General features: G+C 43.2%; 1 protein-coding gene across 1 annotated transcript in view; it reads left to right on the top strand.

The window, feature by feature from the left end:
- The first annotated feature begins 11,187 nt into the window (after positions 1–11,187).
- The window catches only part of LOC110508577 (protein Wnt-9a), a 32,936-nt gene continuing 22,083 nt past the window's right edge, over positions 11,188–22,040 (top strand). Inside the window, exon 1 of the mRNA XM_021589178.3 lies at positions 11,188–11,406. Within this exon, the coding sequence (XP_021444853.2) occupies positions 11,204–11,406 (203 nt within the window). The 5' untranslated portion in view covers positions 11,188–11,203. The remainder of the gene's footprint in view (positions 11,407–22,040) is intronic.

Raw genomic sequence — 22,040 nt, 5'->3', positions numbered from 1 at the left:
TGATATGATTTTGCCATTATTAGTCTTTATGAATCAGCTTGCCTATACAAGCACAGCTGAATGTCAGATTGACGTCGTGGTTGAAGTGTTGGAGCCCTCCAAGTCCTAGCTGCCTCTCAGGTTTACTAGAGAATGATGACTGTTTACTGAGTTGAAATAACAGATCAAATCATGTTTCAGATTACCAGTGGCTCTTAGTATAGTTAGCTACTATGTAGTTACTTTTTTAATCACACCAAAACATACAAATATACGTAAACAGTATCCGTGCGAGTTGATTTAAAGTGTGACCCTGTCCTCTCTTCCGTGGGTGTTATACATCCGTCGTTGTTGCTACTTTTCCGGCAGCAGCAGTGCTAGCCCATTCAGTTTTTTCCTCAGAGGGGAACAGAGCGACATTGTGTCAGTTGGCCACTATGGCACCTCTATGTGGCCAGGGTGACCTCACTGCCATGATGATGTCATCCAGCATGATGTCAAGGCCAAGCCATGTCCATAGCAGTGAGTGACCCTGGCCAGCCAGCCCTGTATGTGTCTCCGGTTGCACATGGCTCATTCAGCCTCTCGTTGACAAAAGACAGCAGAGCACACTATAATGACATGACTTTAGAAAACATCGAATCAATCATACTTTTTTTATTTTCATTACTAATGTGATTCTTTAGCTGAGGCGTGAAAATAAACTATTACACTGTGTCATTCAGACACGGGGATTGAGACGCGCGTTAGTTGATTCCATAGACACACTGTACACATGTTCATACACAGCATTCATTTATTCTAACAACATGATTCTCTGCATTCATTCAGAGCGCCTACAGTCAATCCGTTGTGCATTTACAGAACAGTGACATGCCACTGTTATTTAACTATAACTCAAAAGTGTACAGAGTCAAAATTATTGCAGTGAGGACATTTTTCTCCTTCTTTTCCCGGTTTTCATTTCTCTCTGCAGTTTGACGGTCTATTAATGTTCATGTTTCAGTCTACATTGACTCATAGACTGGAATATCTGCTTTATTTGCTATCCAGGGAAAATAACCCAATAGCTGGGTGGGCGATCTGAGTATTTTTGTAGCGCACTTGAATAAGATTAATTGTGCAAGTATGTCAACCACTAGATGTCAGCATTGCGTAATGAAATGATAGTTTCACCTCTCATTGAGAATTGTTCTGTTGTGTTTCCTTGGCTCCTCTTGTCATATAGACTATATTTAGATTACTGGCAACAATTATCAGACATAAAACAAACAGATCTGACAATCAATAGTGGATAATTAAATATTTGCTAATTTCCTGCAATAGAATGTGTTCTCTAACAAAGAGATATTAAAGTATGATTTTTTTTTTTTTTTACAGACAAGATAACAAAACAAAAGGTCAAGCTACAAGTCTAGCCAAACTGCATGTCAATCACCAACTCCCAAAAATTGGTTTCAGGTTCAGTTACAAAACCATACTTATGCAAAATCAGCATTCAAACAAACATTGACGACTACAACGGCAATTGAGATGTGTACAGTGTCCCATCTGAGCTGTAACGGCACGATCAAATGTTTCTTGTCTGGAACACAATTACACTATGTCTCACTGTGAGTGAGTTCAAATGCAGTCAACAGGAACACATAGCAGCGGGCCAGGCCAGGGAGACACAACCTATTGATTAAATACAGCCAGCCATTCCTCCAGTGCTGCTGCTCTGTTTACATTACAAAGTTCCCAAGGAAACGAGAGAAGGGAGTTAGCTGTGCCTTGATAAGTGTCAGTCTACGTCAGGACACACCCCAGGAGAAGCTCAGCTCACACCTGGAAACTACCCATCAATTTCCCCTTCACTTAAAGACATGCTAAACGCTGCTATTCTTGGCAGGATAGGCGCTGCCATTTGGTGTTGATACCACTATGTCTCCCTCTGAGGTCCGGCCCTAGCCTTTTGAGGGTCCTAGGCGAGATTTGGTCAGTGGCCCCCTCTGCCTTGTGGGCAAAACATTTTAGTGGCTACCCTCTTTAATGGAGGAGAGGAACGTTTTCATTTCAAAGGGCTAATTGAGTGACTGTCAGACATAATATGAATAAGACATCATTGAAGGTGACCTCCACTCTGGACACATCCTCTCTGGGCAGTCTCTAGGACAGTAGAGTCACCAACATCTGTGGACTGGATGTGTATGACATCATACTATGTCAGGACGGATGGACAAGGTCGTGGCCGTTGTACTTCCAGTTTCTGAGGACTAAGGACACATATTGACAGGCAGACGTGTGTGTGTGTGTGTGTGTGTGTGTGCGCACGGATCTGTGTATGTGTCAGGATGAGCTATGATCCGGATGGGTGGGAAGGGAGGAAAGCTGTAGGTAGCCTGTACAGCCTCACTCCGCCCATTGCTGTTCCCTTCATCTGCAACTGGCCTTAACCCATTGCTATGCCCTTTATCTGCATGTGTCGCCTCAGCCCTGGCCTTTGATCACTGGGCTCTTCCTCTAAGGCACTTGGACAGTTGTGTCAGAGCTGAGGTCACAGATAAAGCAGTGGAGTGTCTGAACAGGAGAGTCAGTCAGTGGACGTTTTGACGTCACAGGAACACCCTCCCTGTCAACTCAGGACAGAATGTCTTTCATCAACTGCAGCTTGTCAGGACGGACACAGGGAGCAGGGACACAGGCATCTCTCCTCCACGTATTCTACCTCCCTCTCGCTCTTTCCCTCCCTCTCTCCCTCCCTCCCTACAGACAATGACACTATCTCCGGGTCATCCCAGGTCATCATTGCTGACTAAGAGAGACACCAATGACCACAGCTGTTCCTTTAGTTATTCAAAAAGGAAAAATAAAACCGAATCTTGTCAACACCATAACACATTCCAATGGATACACATTAACTATATAAAATAAAATTACTTACTGTTTAACATCCAGCAATGTTCAATGCTTTTTCCTGTTTAAAAAAATGTACTTGGGTGCTCAAGAGAGTAAAGGCAAATAGCAGATCCTGGAGATTTGTCACTCTGTATACATGGTTTACCCTGAGTGTTCACTGTTTGCTTGGCAACCACTGGACTGATCATACCTTGTGGTTTTGGTGCATAACTGAATAATATCTATGTCCGATGTGGGTCAATGCAAATTACAGACTATATGTTCGTTCTGGTTTTATAATGCACAACGAGTAACACTTGCTTGAAACGGAATGTAGTCAATTGAGTGAATTGTCCATTTAAACAGACCACACATTAAGATATAGTGTTTCGTTAATAAATAGACCTTTGAAATGCGACATCAACTTGTCAAATATACTTTGTTGTTGGGCTTCCTAGGCTAACCCGCATACAGTGTAATTCTCTACTGTCTACGATAACGTGCTGCAATATTGGACTTTGTTGAACTAAGATCAAACTTGACTATCACAAGGAAATGTTTAATCTCGCAATGTTGATGTTGTTATTCTTTGCGTTGGAAGAATAACAAGGCAAAGAAAGAACTCAACCCTCACTCAAAAACATTGGAGTCCTCCATTAGCGAAGTCTCCATAGCAAGGTGTCATTTAAACAGGGATTTTCGAGAATGGACATGCCACTACATGCACATACAATTTGGCTCAATTATGTCATAACATTTCACTAGAAAATGTGCAGGGACCATAAGTTACATGTCACAAATGAAGTCTTGGGATTAAGTTCCATTAAGGTATTCAATGGGACTGGAGAGCTCCCACTTTATGCTGCCATATAACCTAGTTTATATATATATATATACAACCATTTTTATATATATAGTTTATATACAGTTTATTTACAGTTTATATATATATTCAACAATTTAGAGCCCTTGAATGAGTAGTTGTGTCCAAACTTTTGACTATATATATATATATATATATATATATACACAGCACCAGTTAAAAGTTTGGAAACAATTACTCATTCAAGGGTTCTAAATTGTAGAATAATAGTGAAGACATCAAAACTGTGAAATAACACATATGGAATCATGTAGTAACAAAAAAGTGTTAAACAAATCAAAATATCTTACATTTCAGATTCTTCAAAGTAGCCACGCTTTGCCTTGATGACAGCTTTGCCCACTCTTGGCATTCTCTAAACCAGCTTAATGAGGTAGTCACCTGGAATGCAATTTCAATTAACAGGTGTGCCGTGTTAAATTTCTTTCCTTCGTAATGCGTTTGAGCCAATCAATTGTGTTTGTATACAAAAGATAGCGCTATTTGGTAAAATACCAAGTCCATATTATGGCAAGAACAGCTCAAATAAGCAAAGAGAAATGACAGTCCATCATCACTTCAAGACATGAAGGTCAGTCAATCTGATACATTTCAAGAAGTTTGAAAGTTTCTTCAAGTACAGTTGCAAAAACCATCAGCAGAGGTAACTCTGGGTCTTCATTTCTTGTGGCGGTCATTATGAGAGCCAGTTTCATCATAGCGCTTGATGGTTTTTGCGACTGCACTTGAAGAAACTTTCAAACCCTGGAATGAGTACTGTAGGTGGGTCCAATCAATCTGGAAAATGTCAAGAACTTTGAAAGTTTCTTCAAGTGCAGTCGCAAAAACCATCAAGCGCTATGATGAAACTGGTTCTCATGAGGACCGCCAAAGGAATGGAAGACCCAGAGTTACCTCTGTTGCAGAGGATAAGTTCATTAGAGTTACCAGCCTCAGAAATTGATGCCCAAATAAATGCTTCACAGAGTTCAAGTAACAGACACACCTCAACATCAACTGTTCAGAGGAAACTGAGTGAATCAGGCCTTCATGGTCAAATTGCTGCAAAAAAAACAAACACTACTAAAGGACACCAATAAGAAGAAGAGACTTGCTTGGGCCAAGAAACACGAGGAATGGACATTAGACCGGTGGAAATCTGTCCTTTGATCTGATGAGTCCAAACTGGAGATTTTTGGTTACAACCACTGTGTCTTTGTGAGACGCAGAGCAGGTGAATGGATAATCTCCACATGTGTGGTTCCCACCGTGAAGCATGGAGGAGGAGGGGTGATGGTGTGGGGCTGATTTGCTGGTGACACTGTTGGTTATTTATTTAGAATTCAAGGTACACTTAACTAGCATGGCTCCCACAGCGTTCTGCAGTGATACACCATCCCACTTAGTGGGACTATCATTTGTTTTTCAACAGGACAATGACCCAATACACCTCCAGGCTGTGTAAGGGCTATTTGACCAAGAAGGAGAGTAATGGAGTGCTGCATCAGATGACCTGGCCTCCACAATCACCCAACCTCAACCCAATTGAGATGGTTTGGGATGAGTTGGACCGCAGAGTGAAGGAAAAGCAGTCAACAAGTGCTCAGCATATGTGGGAACTCCTTCAAGACTGTTGGAAAAAATTCCAGGTGACGCCGGCTGAAAGAATGCCAAGAGTGTGCAAAGCTGTTATCAAGGCAAAGGGTGGCTACTGTGAAGAATCTCAAATATAAAATATATTTTGATTTGTTGAAGACTTTTTTGGTCACTACGTGATTCCATATGTGTTATTTCATAGTCTTGATGTCTTCACTATTATTCTACAATGTAGAAAAACCCTTGAATGAGGGTCCCATTGTCCCATTGTGAAAAATATCAACAAAGACCTCAGCATAATCTGTATACTACATGTGTAGTGAGCTACAGCTCTGACGTTAATTCCAGTATTTGTTATTGTAAGATTTCCTTTTGACCTTTATTTCATTATGTCATACATGCCAGAAACCTGTACTGTGCATAAGTACATCCTTGGGGAGTTCAGATGATGAGGTGAAGTTGCATGTGGGAGATCCTGGTGATGTCACAAATTTTACAACCGGACTAAATACCTGTTGCCTGGTTACACTACTCCAAATCCAGGCCCCCTAGATTGATTACAGCATTTGTTATGATATTCAATCAAGTCTGCAGGTCTGTGGTTAAATAATGTGTAACCAACAGAGTTGATGAGGGTATCTCCCCTCCCCCCACATAGTTACCTCACTCCTCCCCAGTTAGCAGTGTTGGGTAAGTGGATGAGTTATGTCATTTAGAGTGTACCCAGGGACACAATCAAAACAATCCAGGGATTGACAGTGCATGTACTGCCGTTTCAAAAACAACAGTTACTTATCCGGTTCCGAAGGAAGAGTGGACTGGCTGGCTGGCCCTGAGAACTGCACAGTGCACATGGTGCGACATGAACGACCGGGCGCCTGAAACAGCAGTGAGCGCAGACGCACCGTCAGCCTACATCCCAAGCCACAAATGATGTCTGGGGCATGGAAAAGATCTTGTGGGCTGGCCGGGCAGAGTAGGGGTGGTGAGAGCAAGAGAGGAGGTTGGTGGTGGTGGTGGTGGTAGCAGAGCCGGATTGGATGGGTACGGTATCAAGACAAGGTCAGAGCAAGGCTAATATGCAATAGACTGGAAGTACTGTAGCAGTACCAGAAACCCCACGTTAGAACTTCTCTGGCGTGTCCTGAGCTCACTGTTTCAGTCACAGGACTGACAAAGGACAAACTGTTGAGGGCATCTACTGTGGGCATCAATTGTGTCTGGAAAAAGGTGCAGATAGTCTACACGTGTTAAGATATCTGGGGCCATGCAAACATCAGCCATCAGGTTTAGGTTTAGCCTGTGCTGAACGAAATACCTCAAACTTCATCAACATCCTACAGCACATTCCAGCTCATTTGAATGGTTTGTGCTCAGAAGTGCTCCTAACCTCAATGCCCAGAGGAAACTCGTTGTAATTGCAAAGAAATGCAACACCGCAGGCTAACTCCTAATCCTGTCTGAGCATTGTAGTCACACTACGAGTTGAGACCAGGTTGGCTTTTTCACAAGGAAAGACAAAAGCTACACCCGCATTTTGTTACGGATACATTTCACGTGATATTTGATATTCCGACATACAAAATCATTTATATTATTCACGTTCCTCAATGCAAAATGCATAACAAATTGATGAAAAAATTCAGTCAGGCATCATATCCGCCATATCAGAGGTGTGAGAGATTAAAGTCAAGAGGCGTAAAGAACAGAGGAGTAGGGTAGAGTAGTTGCAACAAGTTGAAGGGAAAAGTACTGGCACACACAAACACACACCAAAGGACTGTTTTCCTGGTTTCTCAGCCTGGTGTAATGAGAAGGGCGAGCATTTAACTTAAGCAGGGTGTGGGAATCAATTACCCCACTCACCAGACATGCAGGACCAGTGGGTAATGCCTGCCAGGATTACTGTTCATTCTTGTCATGTACTGTAACCGACAAAACCTCCAGCTGATCTCCTTTAAACCAGGTGCTAATAAGAAGCAGACCAGGGACCTCTCTCTTACTGGGGCGCAGATTCAGAACAAAACTGACTGAAAAAAGTGGGATGCAAGTGGACACCTGTATGTAGTCATACCAAGCACAACACTTCCTTGGACTCATTTCTCATTCACTCGTATCCCCTATTTGTGATGCTGTCTATCTAGCAGAACTGGCCAATCGGTAAACAGAAACTTGGCAGAAGCTTGGCTGTTCCTGGTACAGGTGTGAACGTTACTGTGATCTTTGTGATGAATGGGGATGTGTTGTTTAATTCTGGGGGATGAATAGACTTCATCCCTGGTTCTGGCATGAGTTTTCCCCAAGTGCAGGCTAGGAGAAGAAAGCTGGATCCTTCCCAAGTCCAGATCCATATCTAACTTTTACTCCTTGCTTCATAGATTAAGGTGCGCGCGCACAATATGTCAGGCAGCAGGCTACTGTTAAAAAACAAAACGACAATCTTAATGTGTCTGAAAATCATGCAATGTATTGATTATGTGTGTAAAATTATGACCATGAAAGTTTCTATTATGCAACCGAACACTATAGATCGGAATAGAACACCAGAACGAGCATAGACAATCTTTTCCTAAGCATGCTTGCCAAAATCCTATTGATTTATGGCTTTGAGTATGAATTTGTGCTTACTAATAAAAGGTTCCATCTTCTGCTCTTGCGAAATATTAGCCTAAAGAAATATGCTTTGCACATGCAGTTTGCGAACTACAAATGAACCGTACTTACAGTGCCTTGCGAAAGTATTCGGCCCCCTTGAACTTTGCGACCTTTTGCCACATTTCAGGCTTCAAACATAAAGATATAAAACTGTATTTTTTTGTGAAGAATCAACAACAAGTGGGACACAATCATGAAGTGGAACGACATTTATTGGATATTTCAAACTTTTTTAACAAATCAAAAACTGAAAAATTGGGCGTGCAAAATTATTCAGCCCCTTTACTTTCAGTGCAACAAACTCTCTCCAGAAGTTCAGTGAGGATCTCTGAATGATCCAAACCTAATCCGACCTAAATGACTAATGATGATAAATACAATCCACCTGTGTGTAATCAAGTCTCCGTATAAATGCACCTGCACTGTGATAGTCTCAGAGGTCCGTTAAAAGCGCAGCGAGCATCATGAAGAACAAGGAACACACCAGGCAGGTCCGAGATACTGTTGTGAAGAAGTTTAAAGCCGGATTTGGATACAAAAAGATTTCCCAAGCTTTAAACATCCCAAGGAGCACTGTGCAAGCGATAATATTGAAATGGAAGGAGTATCAGACCACTGCAAATCTACCAAGACCTGGCCGTCCCTCTAAACTTTCAGCTCATACAAGGAGAAGACTGATCAGAGATGCAGCCAAGAGGCCCATGATCACTCTGGATGAACTGCAGAGATCTACAGCTGAGGTGGGAGACTCTGTCCATAGGACAACAATCAGTCGTATATTGCACAAATCTGGCCTTTATGGAAGAGTGGCAAGAAGAAAGCCATTTCTTAAAGATATCGATAAAAAGTGTCGTTTAAAGTTTGCCACAAGCCACCTGGGAGACACACCAAACATGTGGAAGAAGGTGCTCTGGTCAGATGAAACCAAAATTGAACTTTTTGGCAACAATGCAAAACGTTATGTTTGGCGTAAAAGCAACACAGCTGAACACACCATCCCCACTGTCAAACATGGTGGTGGCAGCATCATGGTTTGGGCTTGCTTTTCTTCAGCAGGGACAGGGAAGATGGTTAAAATTGATGGGAAGATGGATGGAGCCAAATACCGGAACATTCTGGAAGAAAACCTGATGGAGTCTGCAAAAGACCTGAGACTGGGACGGAGATTTGTCTTCCAACAAGACAATGATCCAAAACATAAAGCAAAATCTACAATGGAATGGTTCAAAAATAAACATATCCAGGTGTTAGAATGGCCAAGTCAAAGTCCAGACCTGAATCCAATCGAGAATCTGTGGAAAGAACTGAAAACTGCTGTTCACAAATGCTCTCCATCCAACCTCACTGAGCTCCAGCTGTTTTGCAAGGAGGAATGGGAAAAAATTTCAGTCTCTCGATGTGCAAAACTGATAGAGACATACCCCAAGCGACTTACAGCTGTAATCGCAGCAAAAGGTGGCGCTACAAAGTATTAACTTAAGGGGGCTGAATAATTTTGCACGCCCAATATTTCAGTTTTTGATTTGTTAAAAAAGTTTGAATTATCCAATAAATGTCGTTCCACTTCATGATTGTGTCCCACTTGTTGTTGATTCTTCACAAACAAAAATACAGTTTTATATCTTTATGTTTGAAGCCTGAAATGTGGCAAAAGGTCGCAAAGTTCAAGGGGGCCGAATACTTTCGCAAGGCACTGTAGTTCAGTTTGTACCTAGTTCAGTTCAAACTTAGTTAAGTTTTCTTCTCTTGTGAGAAATAACACTGAAAAGGATATTCCACAAATGCTATAGGCACATACACTGATCTTTGATGTAGGTGGAGAATATTTGACCAAAAAGAATGAATAATGGTTACACTGTCTGTGATATATTATGTTTTCTCTAAACATATGAAGGCCAGCTGCAGGCGTCTGCAGGTGATCTAAACAGTGTTTCTCTCCATGTAGCCAATACATTCACTTTTGGGAGCAGAGCAACATGGGGGATTATATTTGTCCATAATGTCTTTTTGACAGATTTTCCCAGCACCAGAACACATTTTGAATGAGCATATAGTGCCAACTGAGAATACAAAACATTAAGAACACCTGCTCTTTCCATGACAGACTGACCAGGTGAATCCAGGTGATCACTGATGTTCCCTTATTGATGTCACTTGTTAAATCCACTTCAATCAGTGTAGAAGAAGGGCAGGAGACGGGTGTAAAGAAGGATTTTCAAGCCGTGAGAGAATTGAGACATGGATTGTGTATGTGTTCCATTCAGAGGGTGAATGAGCAAGACAAACTATTGAAGTGCCTTTGAATGGGGCATGGTAGTAGGTACCGGGGCACTTCGGGTTTGTTCTAAGATCTGCAACGCTGCTGGGTTTATCACGCTCAACAGTTTCCCGTGTCTATCAAGAATGGTCCACCACCCAAAGGATATCCAGCAAACTTGACACAATCGTGGAAATCATTGGAGGGGGGGAGGCATCTCAATATTAGTAAGGTGTTCCTAATGTTTGGTATACTCAGTGGAGTCACTGCTACATAGAATACTGTAGTAATAGAAGTGATGATTCAGTGAAAAATAGGTAACGCATAAACTTTTCCAAGCCAAGCCATTTAGTGGTGTAGGCTAGGCTACATGCAACTATTGCACAACCCCTAGCCCCTAAAGGCTAGCTTGCCATTCCAGAAATGACATGTCATTGACCAATTGGCAGTAAAAAAACAAAGGATATAGCAGACTGACACCTCTGCTCAGCTGACCTCAGTTAGCATGCTGCACAACGACTACTGGACACCTTCCAACACAGAGGGACAGCTCATGAATGTCAAAATCAGGTGTTGTTGACTTCACTAGCCTCTACCTCAAAGGTCCTAAACATGCTCTTGACAAGTTCACCCAGTTTCACAGAGTTCCTTAGGCCTACTGTCTGTATGCAAGGAAATGACTCCATAAAAATAATATTGTTGGGTTATAACAAATACTTTTCAATTAGAAGGTCTATTGTCAGTCTGTAAAGTAAGGCTGTGGTTGTGTGTGCACGCTCGTGCCTGCGCATATTTGGAAACATTTGACAATATCATTGATTTCATAATGTAAAATATTGAATATTGAACATCATGCATAATTATAATCTCTAACAATCAGCTCCACAAAGCAAGTCCTCTCTCTCTCGCTCTCTCTCTCTGTATCTCTCTGTTACCCACTCCTTCTCTCTCCCTCACTCAGACTTGCTCTCTTGCTAATGGGAGGAGCGCAAAATTCTTCTCTGTATAAGAAGTGCCGAACGTACAACAAGGGATTTTACACAGCTACTCAGGAGAAACGAAATGATCTGCCTTGGAGCCGCAGCAAAATGCTGGATGGACAGCTACTCCTGGGATGGTTATCGTTCACAGTTATAGTGTACCTCTTCAACTTGCCCGGACCGACCACAGCGTATTTCGGGTAGGCACTGGATCCATCCACATGTTCATGACACTGTCATTGATTTGAGTTTGTTACGAGACATGTCATGCGCTCTTAGATCAACTTTGATAGACCGGATAAATTACGTTACTCATATTAGCCTACCGTTCATTGAAATGTTTCTACTTTCGTATCGCGTAGTCCTAAATCTGTCCGAAAATATAAAATGTACATTCATCACTGTTGATATTTCCTCTAAAATCAAATGCGGTGCAAATGAATCAGATACTGGTGTCCTTGTCGCTACGTTGTGATTTGTTTCAGGTATCTGCAATGTTGTTGCATAGAACTAACTGACAGTTCAACAGCACCTGTGTAGCGCAGTAAGCTGTCACAACCGGTGGTGAGAGCAGGTTGACGTGAGATCATTCCGTCGCGTTGAAATGGTTGAATTGACTGACCAGTGTAATAGCTCAGGCTACCGAAAGTGTATGCCGAAGCAGATTTTTAAGGGGATAGGGAGGGGTTGGGGGTTCTCAAACACACTTAGAATTAGTGGCGGCTGGAGGAACCCTGGAGATCCTCAAGGAACACCTGGAGTTCCGTAAGGAACACTGGCCAGTGGTTCATATTTGCATCTTCCATTAGTTGAGGGGTTCTTGGAGGAACCTTTAATGTTTCAATGTGGCGAAGGGTGTTCCTGGAGGAACCCTGGACTGGCGGTTTGCCTTAGTAGCGGTGTGGCTTTTAGATAGATCTATTTTGGCCACCCATTAGAGTAAATGTCATTCCTGTTCTGTTGTATTGTCATCACATGTTAATGGTGAACACGGACACTTTTGTAGCTTCAACCAAATGCTTACTTACAGAGGTGTATGAGTTCCTATGCAAATCCCCCAGTTGGAATGGTTAATGATTTATTACTACATGTAATCAGCATTGTTAATATTATATTAGAATATGTCTTATGCATTCATATTCAAGGAACATTTCAATTTGCAGTGTACAAACTTAACATAGTAAACAGGAATGACATTCACCCTAACGGGTGGCCAAGAATAACTGTCTGAAAGCCACGCCTCAAATAAGCCATGGCTCCAATGTTCTGATAGGCTGCCACATCTACAATATTTCATTAAAAAAGTTCCAAATTGAATCTCACCCATCAGAAAAAAGGTTCCGGTTTGAACCTTCACACAGGGGTTCCTCGAAGACCCTTTTTCAGAGGGGTTCCCCCGAGACTAGTTTTGACAACCCATTTAGGCTCTAAGTGTTGTTCAACAGAAAGGTGATCCTGAAAGCGAGAGATACAGGTATGCTCATTACTCAGACATTGATGATACCAGGCATATTTAAACGACTGGTAGCAGACATCTGTGTGAATATTTTGATGAAACACTTGTAATACTATTGTAAGTCGGCTCTGAAAACAGGCATGGAGCGAAAGGTGAGTGTAGGCTTCAGTCGCAACAGCTGGTAACAATAAAGAAATGCAGCTCAACCGGTGGATGAAACTCTCTTCAGCTTGCAGAGAAAATTCCCCATCCAGCATAAACATCGGGACAGAGAGAATTCTGGTGTAGGGTTCACACACCCACTAAGTTTAAAAACAGTTTAAAACACATTCAATAATGTGTCCTGAATGTATAGTTTGTTTCCAAATCTTAGGAGATAATCTCATGTCAATGACAGTATTTTGGGGGGGAAAATTGAATGAGCAGTTAAAAAAATGTTATTCCCACGCAACGCCTTGTCTTTGTCAGGTGTAGCCTGCACCTCAATATACCGAGGCTGCTGGCAGCCTTTGTCCTGTCTGACGAATTTAATTCGTCATCCTTCAGACTTCTTTTGAAGACTATTAACCTGTCAATGAACCCTAAGGAGAGCTCAAATTAATGCAATATCAGCAGGGTCTTCAAAGCTCTGGTGTGAAAGTATACAAGTAGCCTACAGCAAGCAGGCAGGTTATAGCTTGGATATGCTATAACAGACGGCTCCTTCCCAGGTTGTGTTCCGTTTCCAGTGGCACCTGCAATCTCACAGCAACTATGAGAGAGTTCAGTCCGAATCCTTGATATCCTATTTATGGATCCTTTATTCTACCAACGAACACAGATATATCGTTCTCACATTCTGTCTGCAGCATGCAGACAGTGTTGATGACGGCGGTAATCGATACCCCCTCGTGTTGCAAACAGTACTTGTTATGAAGTTGAGGTGAGTCATGCACCCAAACACATTGGAACGACTGGCAGCACGGAAATATTGTGGCTGTTTTAATTGTAGAGTGATGAGAGTGAGTGATGACACCAGCAGTAGTTCCAGGGGTATTCGGCGATAAGGACACCATTTAGCTGTGAACCAGTGGGGGAACACAGGGACGGGCCCCCCAGGACCTGTTGAGGACATTATGCAGTTGTAAACTGGTTTGTTAGGCCTCCGGGACAGCTGAATTGTATCTTTCAGATCTCATGTAAGGGTGGAAGGAATAGTTCTGTTTGGAAATAAGGACTTTTTGGATAACGTTCATGGTTTGAGTTGCCGGAAGTTGTATGAAATAGTAAGGGGTGTCCATTTAGTCCTAATGTGTCACTTCTCAAAAGGTTAAGTCCCCTGACAGGTACTAGAGGAAGTTATTATCGCCGTAAATCAGACATGTTACTACAGATAATAAACACATGTCACCTCTTCATTTTAGGGTAACTGTCATTACTTAGTGTTTTTAGGATCTGGACTGCTATGCTGTCTTGATGCGTGAAAATTATGTATGGTTCAGCAGCCCAGCGTCATGGAAACCCCATCATATCTAAGTCACACCTCTCTCTCGCTCTCTCTCTCTCTCTCTCTCTCTCTCTCTCTCTATCTCTCTCTCTCTCTCTCTCTCAGAGGCCTAGAGACTTAGTGATAGTGGTAGATCATAACCGTCCAGCAACACCACCAATGGCCCTCAGTAACTAACCAGTTGCATACAATGAAGAAGCGCAAAACTGGCACTCCGTTTAAAGCATGTCTACTTATTCAGGTAGAGCTTTCCAATTCCTTCTAATCAATCTGATCTGTGGCCTTGGAAGTGCAAAGGGTCATCTGGTATGAGGATACAAGTCCAGACTTATGTCCTGAGGACAGAATATGATGGAGATGATTGTCAGTGGATGATTTAGAACTTTAAGCCAGAGATCATGAGACAAACAGAGAGACCCGGCCCAGGTGACATGGATATATGCAACATGTTACTGCTACTTCCCCAAAGCTAAGCCAGCAACCTGACACCATTGACACTGTGCAACACGCACGCACACAGACAGACAGACAGACAGACAGACAGACAGACAGACAGGCTCAGCCCTGGGCTGGCTGACATTGAGTGAAGTATACATACTAACACACACTTGTTCAAATAAATATCTGCCATGAGCACGAGGACAGCACATCCTCCGGCCCTCTTCCTGGGTACTGATTTACTCAAAATAGATGGTCGATGTTGCATACCCAATTTCCAGAGTGCGGTGGAGCGTAAGTGTAACATAAACACCGTCTCTGTTGCCCGTAGTTTGCAGCGGCAGAGGGCGGGGCGGGATTCCTAGCGTAGTCAAGCACCCGCTCAAATTGTCATCCTTTGCCACAAGAATGTGAGCACTCATTTACTTTCCCCTGTTCAGCCTGTTGTGGCAGGTGCTGCCTCTCACTCACATCCCAGTATCATTAGGCTTACTATTGGGGAAGTTTGCTGCAGTTTCATTCTTTGGCTTTGACCAAATTGTACCTTGAGGGAATATTCTTTGTTGGGTGGTATTTTCAAGAAGGAAGGGAAAAGAGTGAGATTGTTCACTTAGTTAACCCCGACTGAAGGGTTCATGTTAAGGAGTTTCAGCAAGATGCTGTTAAACAAGCGAACTCCATTCATTTACACGCTACTTTTGGCCCATATAAAGGCATTTTGTGGTTTTGTTAACTGCGTTCAATGCAAGTCTTAAACTGACTAAAACTGACGTTGTTTTTATTTAGTTCACATGCTGCGGCATATACAGGAATCCTACCCACAGCTATGCTATGTATGGTGAATCACCAATCACTCTTTCTGCGACAGCTTCATGTACCCTGCCCTCAGTTCAAGCTACCAAAGGTCATGTCCACCTATAGTTTTCATCCCCATTATTAAGAGAGTGGTAATATGCCTAATACAATGCCATAAAGCAGATTCATTCATTGCCTGCAATAGATTCACTGTTCCGCTTCTCTACAGTCTCCAGTGTTAATGCCTAGGCTTTAGCTCAGAGTGCTAAAACAGTTGTGGTGGGCGGAAGACCCGGGTTCGAACCCCAGTTGGTCGGTTTTCAGTGTTGCATGGAGATGAAACAAGAGGTTATAGTCTACTCAACAGTCAGTCTCCATTTAAACACTTCCCTTCTGCTCCCACCTCAGTCTACTGGTTAATGGGAGTGCTGCTTCTAGTATCCCAGTGGTTTGTGGAGAGATGCCGGGTGATTACCAGTCATTAAGAGTGAGTGTGGGCTCAGGGATGACGTTGGCGTGGGGCTAGGCTGGCAGACAGTGGTGACGGGCTTCTCATTACAGATGCCTTAAGCACTGATTAGCCCTGACGTTAGGCTAGCTCACAGGCAGGGCGCAGGCAGGGTGGGGAGCGGCTCCCTGCCTGGGATAGAGGGATTTCCCAACATCAGAGGATATCCTGTGGCTGCAGCCACACCTCAAAGGGTATCACCTTACTGTGAGCCAAGAAGATAGGATTCTCTCTCACCGCTGGCTGCCTGGGGTTAGCTGTGATCATATGGAGTCTGGCTGGTGGTGAGATCACACCACGCAAACCTGCTGGAGGCTTAGCTAAAACCCTTTGTGTTATGCCCTTTGTGAATACAGAGAGAGAGAGCTTTGTTATCTTTGTATTTCTGTCCGTCCTGATATATTTGGCACAGTATTGTTGCAAGCTTGTCTTATGAGTTAGAGTTTGCACTGTGTAGTGTTAGGTCTATGTCCGCTCAGTCAACCTGGTGAAAGGAATGCTAACCGCCACAAGGGGGAGCAGCCTCTTTGTGGAGCCCAGGATGGGTCTCAATCAGCACTTTATACCCGCTTTGTGTAACGTTAGGAGAGTGGGAAATGAGATGTGAAAACAGTCAAATCTAAAGGCACCGGACACTGTGTAAATTTAAATTCAGGATAAAATGGTTTCATGTATGCTTAGTTGTGGTCAAAATGCATTATTTGATCCACTTGGATGCCCAATGTCTTTCAACTTTACTCACTCGTAGCAGGGCCTTGCTGTATTGTGCTGTGAAAGGAATAATTCATTTCACTCCACGATTGCTCCTTGAATAGCAGGTTAAGGCAGTCTGCCATGGAAATGGTTCCCCGACCAAATGTTGCCTGTTGGAGTGAGATTCTAATTATATATTTTTTTAGAGATGAATTATTTTGGAGGTTTATATACTCACATACCTTTGTTGTGAAGGTTTTAATGGATGGTGTCTGCAGTGGCTTGGGCAGTGGATAGTCCGGATACACACTGTGCAGTATAATGATATGGTTCTACTGTATATGTTGAAGATTACATTGTTATTGCATTTGGGAAGGTCTTTAAAATGTGTGTTGGCCCACTCACATCCGAAGGGCTTAAGGTTCTGGTATCGTCGGCATGCCGAGACCGACCACAGTTAAGAAATATTGGCTTTTTAAAAGGAGGGAGCGGCTCCTGCTCCTATCCAGCCCTTGCCAGTCAGCCGTGTACTTCATGGCTGGGTAGTCCACAGATATGGAATGGAAACATATTCTCATTGGTAAGTGAAGGTATACAGAGTTAGACACATGATGTCCTTTACAGATGGGACTTGGGACATAGCCTCGACAGGGATCATTTGCAAAACAGGAAAGCCAATATAGAATCATAATACTTTTATGGGCCTGAGATTGATGATCTGACGTTAATTGGTGGGTTTGCCATGTCATATGTTGTCCGTCCTTAACCACAGGTCAATTTCCTCCTTTACCCTAGTCTGTGGGAGCATGCTGGTGTGTGTGTGTGTGTGTGTGTGTGTGTGTGTGTGTATGTGTGTATGTGTGTATGTGTGTATGTGTGTGTGTGTGTGTGTGTGTGTGTGTGTGTGTGTGTGTGTGTGTGTGTGTGTGTGTGTGTGTGTGATACATGCAGTCTTACCATGTGTCACAGTCAGGCAGTCAGCGCAGAGGAAATTTGTATTTAATTGGGTGATAAAGTGTCAGTGTGTGATGATTCTTGCTCAAATGGAACACCGTAAGAATCTCATTATGACTAGATTGAATGCAGGCGGATGAGACAGGTGAGACAAAATTACACCCCTTCCAGTTGTAACCAATGGTTAGTACCTTGATGTTATAACCAGTGTGTAGCTACAGGATGGTAGTTTATCACATTCATTCATTCATTCATTCATTCATGTTTCTACTAAGACTGCAGTGCAAACAATATACTGTACCACTACCACCCTTGGTGGCTTTACAGCTTGAGTATTGAATTTCCCTTCTGCTGGCTTTTCCGCCATTCTAATTTGAATTCCCAGAGAGAGAGAAGAAAGGAAACCTTGTAATCTATCCTTAGCAACTGTAAATAACCGTTAATAATATGACTAAACTTTAGCCACTTGCAGTTACTAATGCATGGTTGAAACCAGCTACTGTTGGTTTATTTTTTTTACCCCCTTTTTCTCCCAAATTTCAATCTTGTCTCATCACTGCAACTCCCCAGCGGGCTCGGGAGGCGAAGGTCGAGTCATGCGTCCTCCGAAACATGATCCGACAAACTGTGCTTCTTAATACCCGCCAGCTTAACCCGGAAGCCAGCCACACCAATGTGTCGGAGGAAACACCGTTCAACTGACAACCGTGGTCAGCCTGCAGGCGCCCAGCCCGCCACAAGGAGTCGCTAGAGTGCGATGAGCCAAGTTAAGCCCCCCGGTGTAACCCTCTCCTAACCCGGACGACGCTGGGCCAATTCTGCGCCGCCCTATAGGACTGCCGATCACGGCTGGTTGGGATACAGCTGCGGATTGATCCCAGGTCTGTAGTGATGCTTCTAGCACTGTGATGCAGTGCCTTAGACCACTGTGCCACTCTGGAGGCCCGCAGCTACTGTTTTTTTAATAGTGGTTTGACTTTACACGCTTGGATTACCCCTGGGAAGTGCTCACTCTGCAGTAAGAGTAAAATAATAAATGTGTGCATTACAAATCTATAACCTACATAACCAATTACTTGTTGTACAGAGTATGTACAGAGTCTTATTTAAAAGTACACTTTTAAAATACATAGGTTCCCTTTCTATCTGATTCTCATGGCTCGTGTGTGTGTGTGTGTGTGAGTGCGTGCGTGCGTGTGTTTGTGTGACTGGGGTGTGTGTGTCTGAATGGGGTGGGTGTGTATGAATGTGTGCCGTGACTGAACGTGTTTGGTGCGTCGGTCAGTTGGTGTGCTGGTACAGGGGTGCCCTGCGCTGCTCTGTACCATGGCATAGGCTAGAACAGGGGAGTCATGCGGACACTGTTGCGTTGCGCCCAATCTGTGCCAGTCACACAGTGACTACAATTGAGCCGCTGACCCTAGGAGACTTGAGTTCTCACATTGTAGTTAAACCTCTTACCAAGCTTCATGCTCCCATTCCCCAACCATCCCTTTATTAATACATTACCGACCTCTCAATCTCTAGGGTCTACAGTGCAGTCAGCACTCAGAATTGCACGTTGAACAGAGCCAACAGTTCAGGGTAGCATTTTGAATAAAAGGTTGGGAAAGAATACGCTGCTGATGTCTAGAAAAAGGTTATGTATTTAATTTGCTGGATTAAAAAGTATACAGTAGGTCAGGTTCATAATGACTCTCTGGTAGGGGGAGTGTCCTGACTGCTGTATAGTACATCCTACAGATGTATGATCTTAATTTGAGACAGTTTGCTACAGCAGGAAAATAATCCTGCAGCAACAGGAATTATTAAGGGGATTATAATTAATGGGCATTTTTTTGTAGGAGTTGATTCATTTTCCGTTAGGGCAAATAAAGTCGGACATTTTAAAGTGGAAATTACAAACTTTAGAAGCCTTTTTAAAACTTGAATACATTACAAGTTTGCATTTGTTGCTGTGCAGAATAATTCTCAGCAACACAAAAGTGATCAATAGCCTTGGCTTCTCAAATGACTGCCTCGCCTGGTTCACCAACTACTTCTCAGATAGAGTTCAGTGTGTCAAATCGGAGGGCCTGTTGTCCGGACCTCTGGCAGTCTCTATGGGGGTGCCACAGGGTTAAATTCTCGGGCCGACTCTTTTCTCTGTATATATCATTGATGTTGCTCTTGCTGCTGGTGATTCTCTGATCAACCTCTACGCAGACGACACCATTCTGTATACATCTGCCCCTTCTTTGGACTATGTGCTAACAAACCTCCAAATGAGATTCAACACCATACAACACTCCTTCCGTGTCCAACTGCTTTTAAATGCTAGTAAAACTAAGTGCATGCTCTTCAACCGATGCCGAACTAGCATCACTACTCTGGACGGTTCTGACCTAGAATATGTGGACAACTACAAATACCTAGGTGTCTGGTTAAACTGTAAACTCTCCTTCCAGACTCACATTAAGCATCTCCAATCCAAAATTAAATTTAGAATCGGCTTCCTATTTTGCAACAAAGCCTCCTTCACTCATGCTGCGAAACATACCCTCGTAAAACTGACTATCCTACCGATCCTTGACTTTGGCGATGTCATTTACAAAATAGCCCCCAACACTCTACTCAGCAAACTGGATGTAGTCTACCAAAGTGCCATCCATTTTGTCACCAAAGCCCCATATACTACCCACCACTGTGACATGTATGCTCTCGTTGGCTGGCCCTCGCTACATATCCATCTCCAAACACACTGGCTCCAGGTCATCTATAAGTCTTTGCTAGGTAAAGCCCCGCCTTATCTCAGCACACTGGTCACCATATCAACACCCACCCGTAGCACGCGCTCCAGCAGGTATATTGCACTGGTCATCCCCAAAGCCAACACTTTCTTTGGCCGCCTTTCCTTCCAGTTCTCTGCTGCCAATGACTGAAACAAATGGCAAAAATCTCTGAAGCTGGAGTCTTATATCTCCCTTTCTAACTAATCATCAGCTGTCAGAGGAGCTTACCGATCACTGTACCTGTACACAGCCCATCTGTAAACAGCACACCCAACTACCTCATCCCCATATTATTACTTACCCTCTTGCCTTTTTTCAACCCAGTATCTCTACTTGCACATCATCATCTGCACATCTATCATTCCAGTATTAATGCTAAATTGTAATTATTTCGCCTCTATGGCCTATTAATTGTCTACCTCCCTACTCTTCTACATTTGCACACACTGTACATAGATTTTTCTATTTTTCTTTTCTACTGTGTTATTGACTGTACGTTTGTTTATGTGTAACTCTGTGTTGTTGTTTTTGTCGCACTGCTTTGCTTTATCTTGGCCAGGGCACAGTTGTAAATGACGACATGTTCTCAACTGGCCTACCTGGTTAAATAAAGGTGAAATAAAAAAAAAAGTAAAACAAAATTCAAAAGTGTGCTCTAAGCAGATCCTACATCTGTATAGAGGGTACGGGAAGGCCTGTGCGGTGCTGCGCCCTGTTGAGAATGGAGATATGCGATCTTCTTTCGCCAACCTTAGTGACACGGTTTCCATTTCACATGTCATTTCAGACAGATATGGGGGAAAGAGTAAATGGTTATTGAGAAGGTAAAGCTAAGATTAGCCATTGGTTGAGAGAGGATTGAGTGATATGGTTATAGCCTGAGATTGATACTGTACATGACAGATCCTCTCTGTGCCAAAACAGACCAATATAACTTCACATTTCAGTAAGTCATTATCGTTTGAGTAATGCACCTTCCCGAAATAAGGAAGACATGATGCATAGCCTGTTAACACTACACAATCTTGTTCACTAAGTCGTAGAGGGGGTGAGGGCGGAATCTTCAACGGCTGACCCATAAAGGACGTGACCAAGCATGATGTCATCTCTGACCCTCTAGTCACTTTCCTATATGGGACATGTCTGAACTGTGACTCAACTTGGACATAATGATGCAAAGTATGATGACAACAATTACAAAGCAATGTGAATTGGTAGAGTTCGTAAAGTTGTAATGAACCACGTGTTGTTAATCTCCACCAGTACAGATCAAATGATCAAAAGACCTAAACATTTTCAATGACCTGGATGCCCCAGTCAAAATTGAGTTTTTTCTCCCCATTACTCAAGCTTCAGTTCAGTCAGTAGTAGGACATAGCCTAGGCAGCAGCCTTGGTTTCAGGCTGGGCCAGAGGGAGTATACCACACTGACATTCCTACAACCTCTGGCAGGGCCTGTGAGACACCAGATGGGACGAGGGCTTTGGGCAGGGTGGTCTGAAGTGAATCCAAAACCTTCTTTCTGAGGAGAGGAGGACACTTATTTTCCTGCAGGGAGCATTTAACTAGAGCATACTGTGGAGGAGGGAAGGGAAAACCAAGCAGGGGAATGGTAGGAGGAGAGGAGGGAGGAAGGGACCGAATAAACAGGCACACACATGGATCAGGGCAAGGTCACACCCAGCCCAGATTTTCTTTTCAAAACTCCCCCTTACATCTTTACAATAGCCTGG

The sequence above is a fragment of the Oncorhynchus mykiss genome, chromosome 28, assembly GCF_057628025.1.
Source record: "Oncorhynchus mykiss isolate SJ-2025 chromosome 28, ASM5762802v1, whole genome shotgun sequence".
Lineage (NCBI taxonomy): Eukaryota > Metazoa > Chordata > Actinopteri > Salmoniformes > Salmonidae > Oncorhynchus > Oncorhynchus mykiss.
This window is presented reverse-complemented; position numbering and strand designations above follow the sequence as displayed.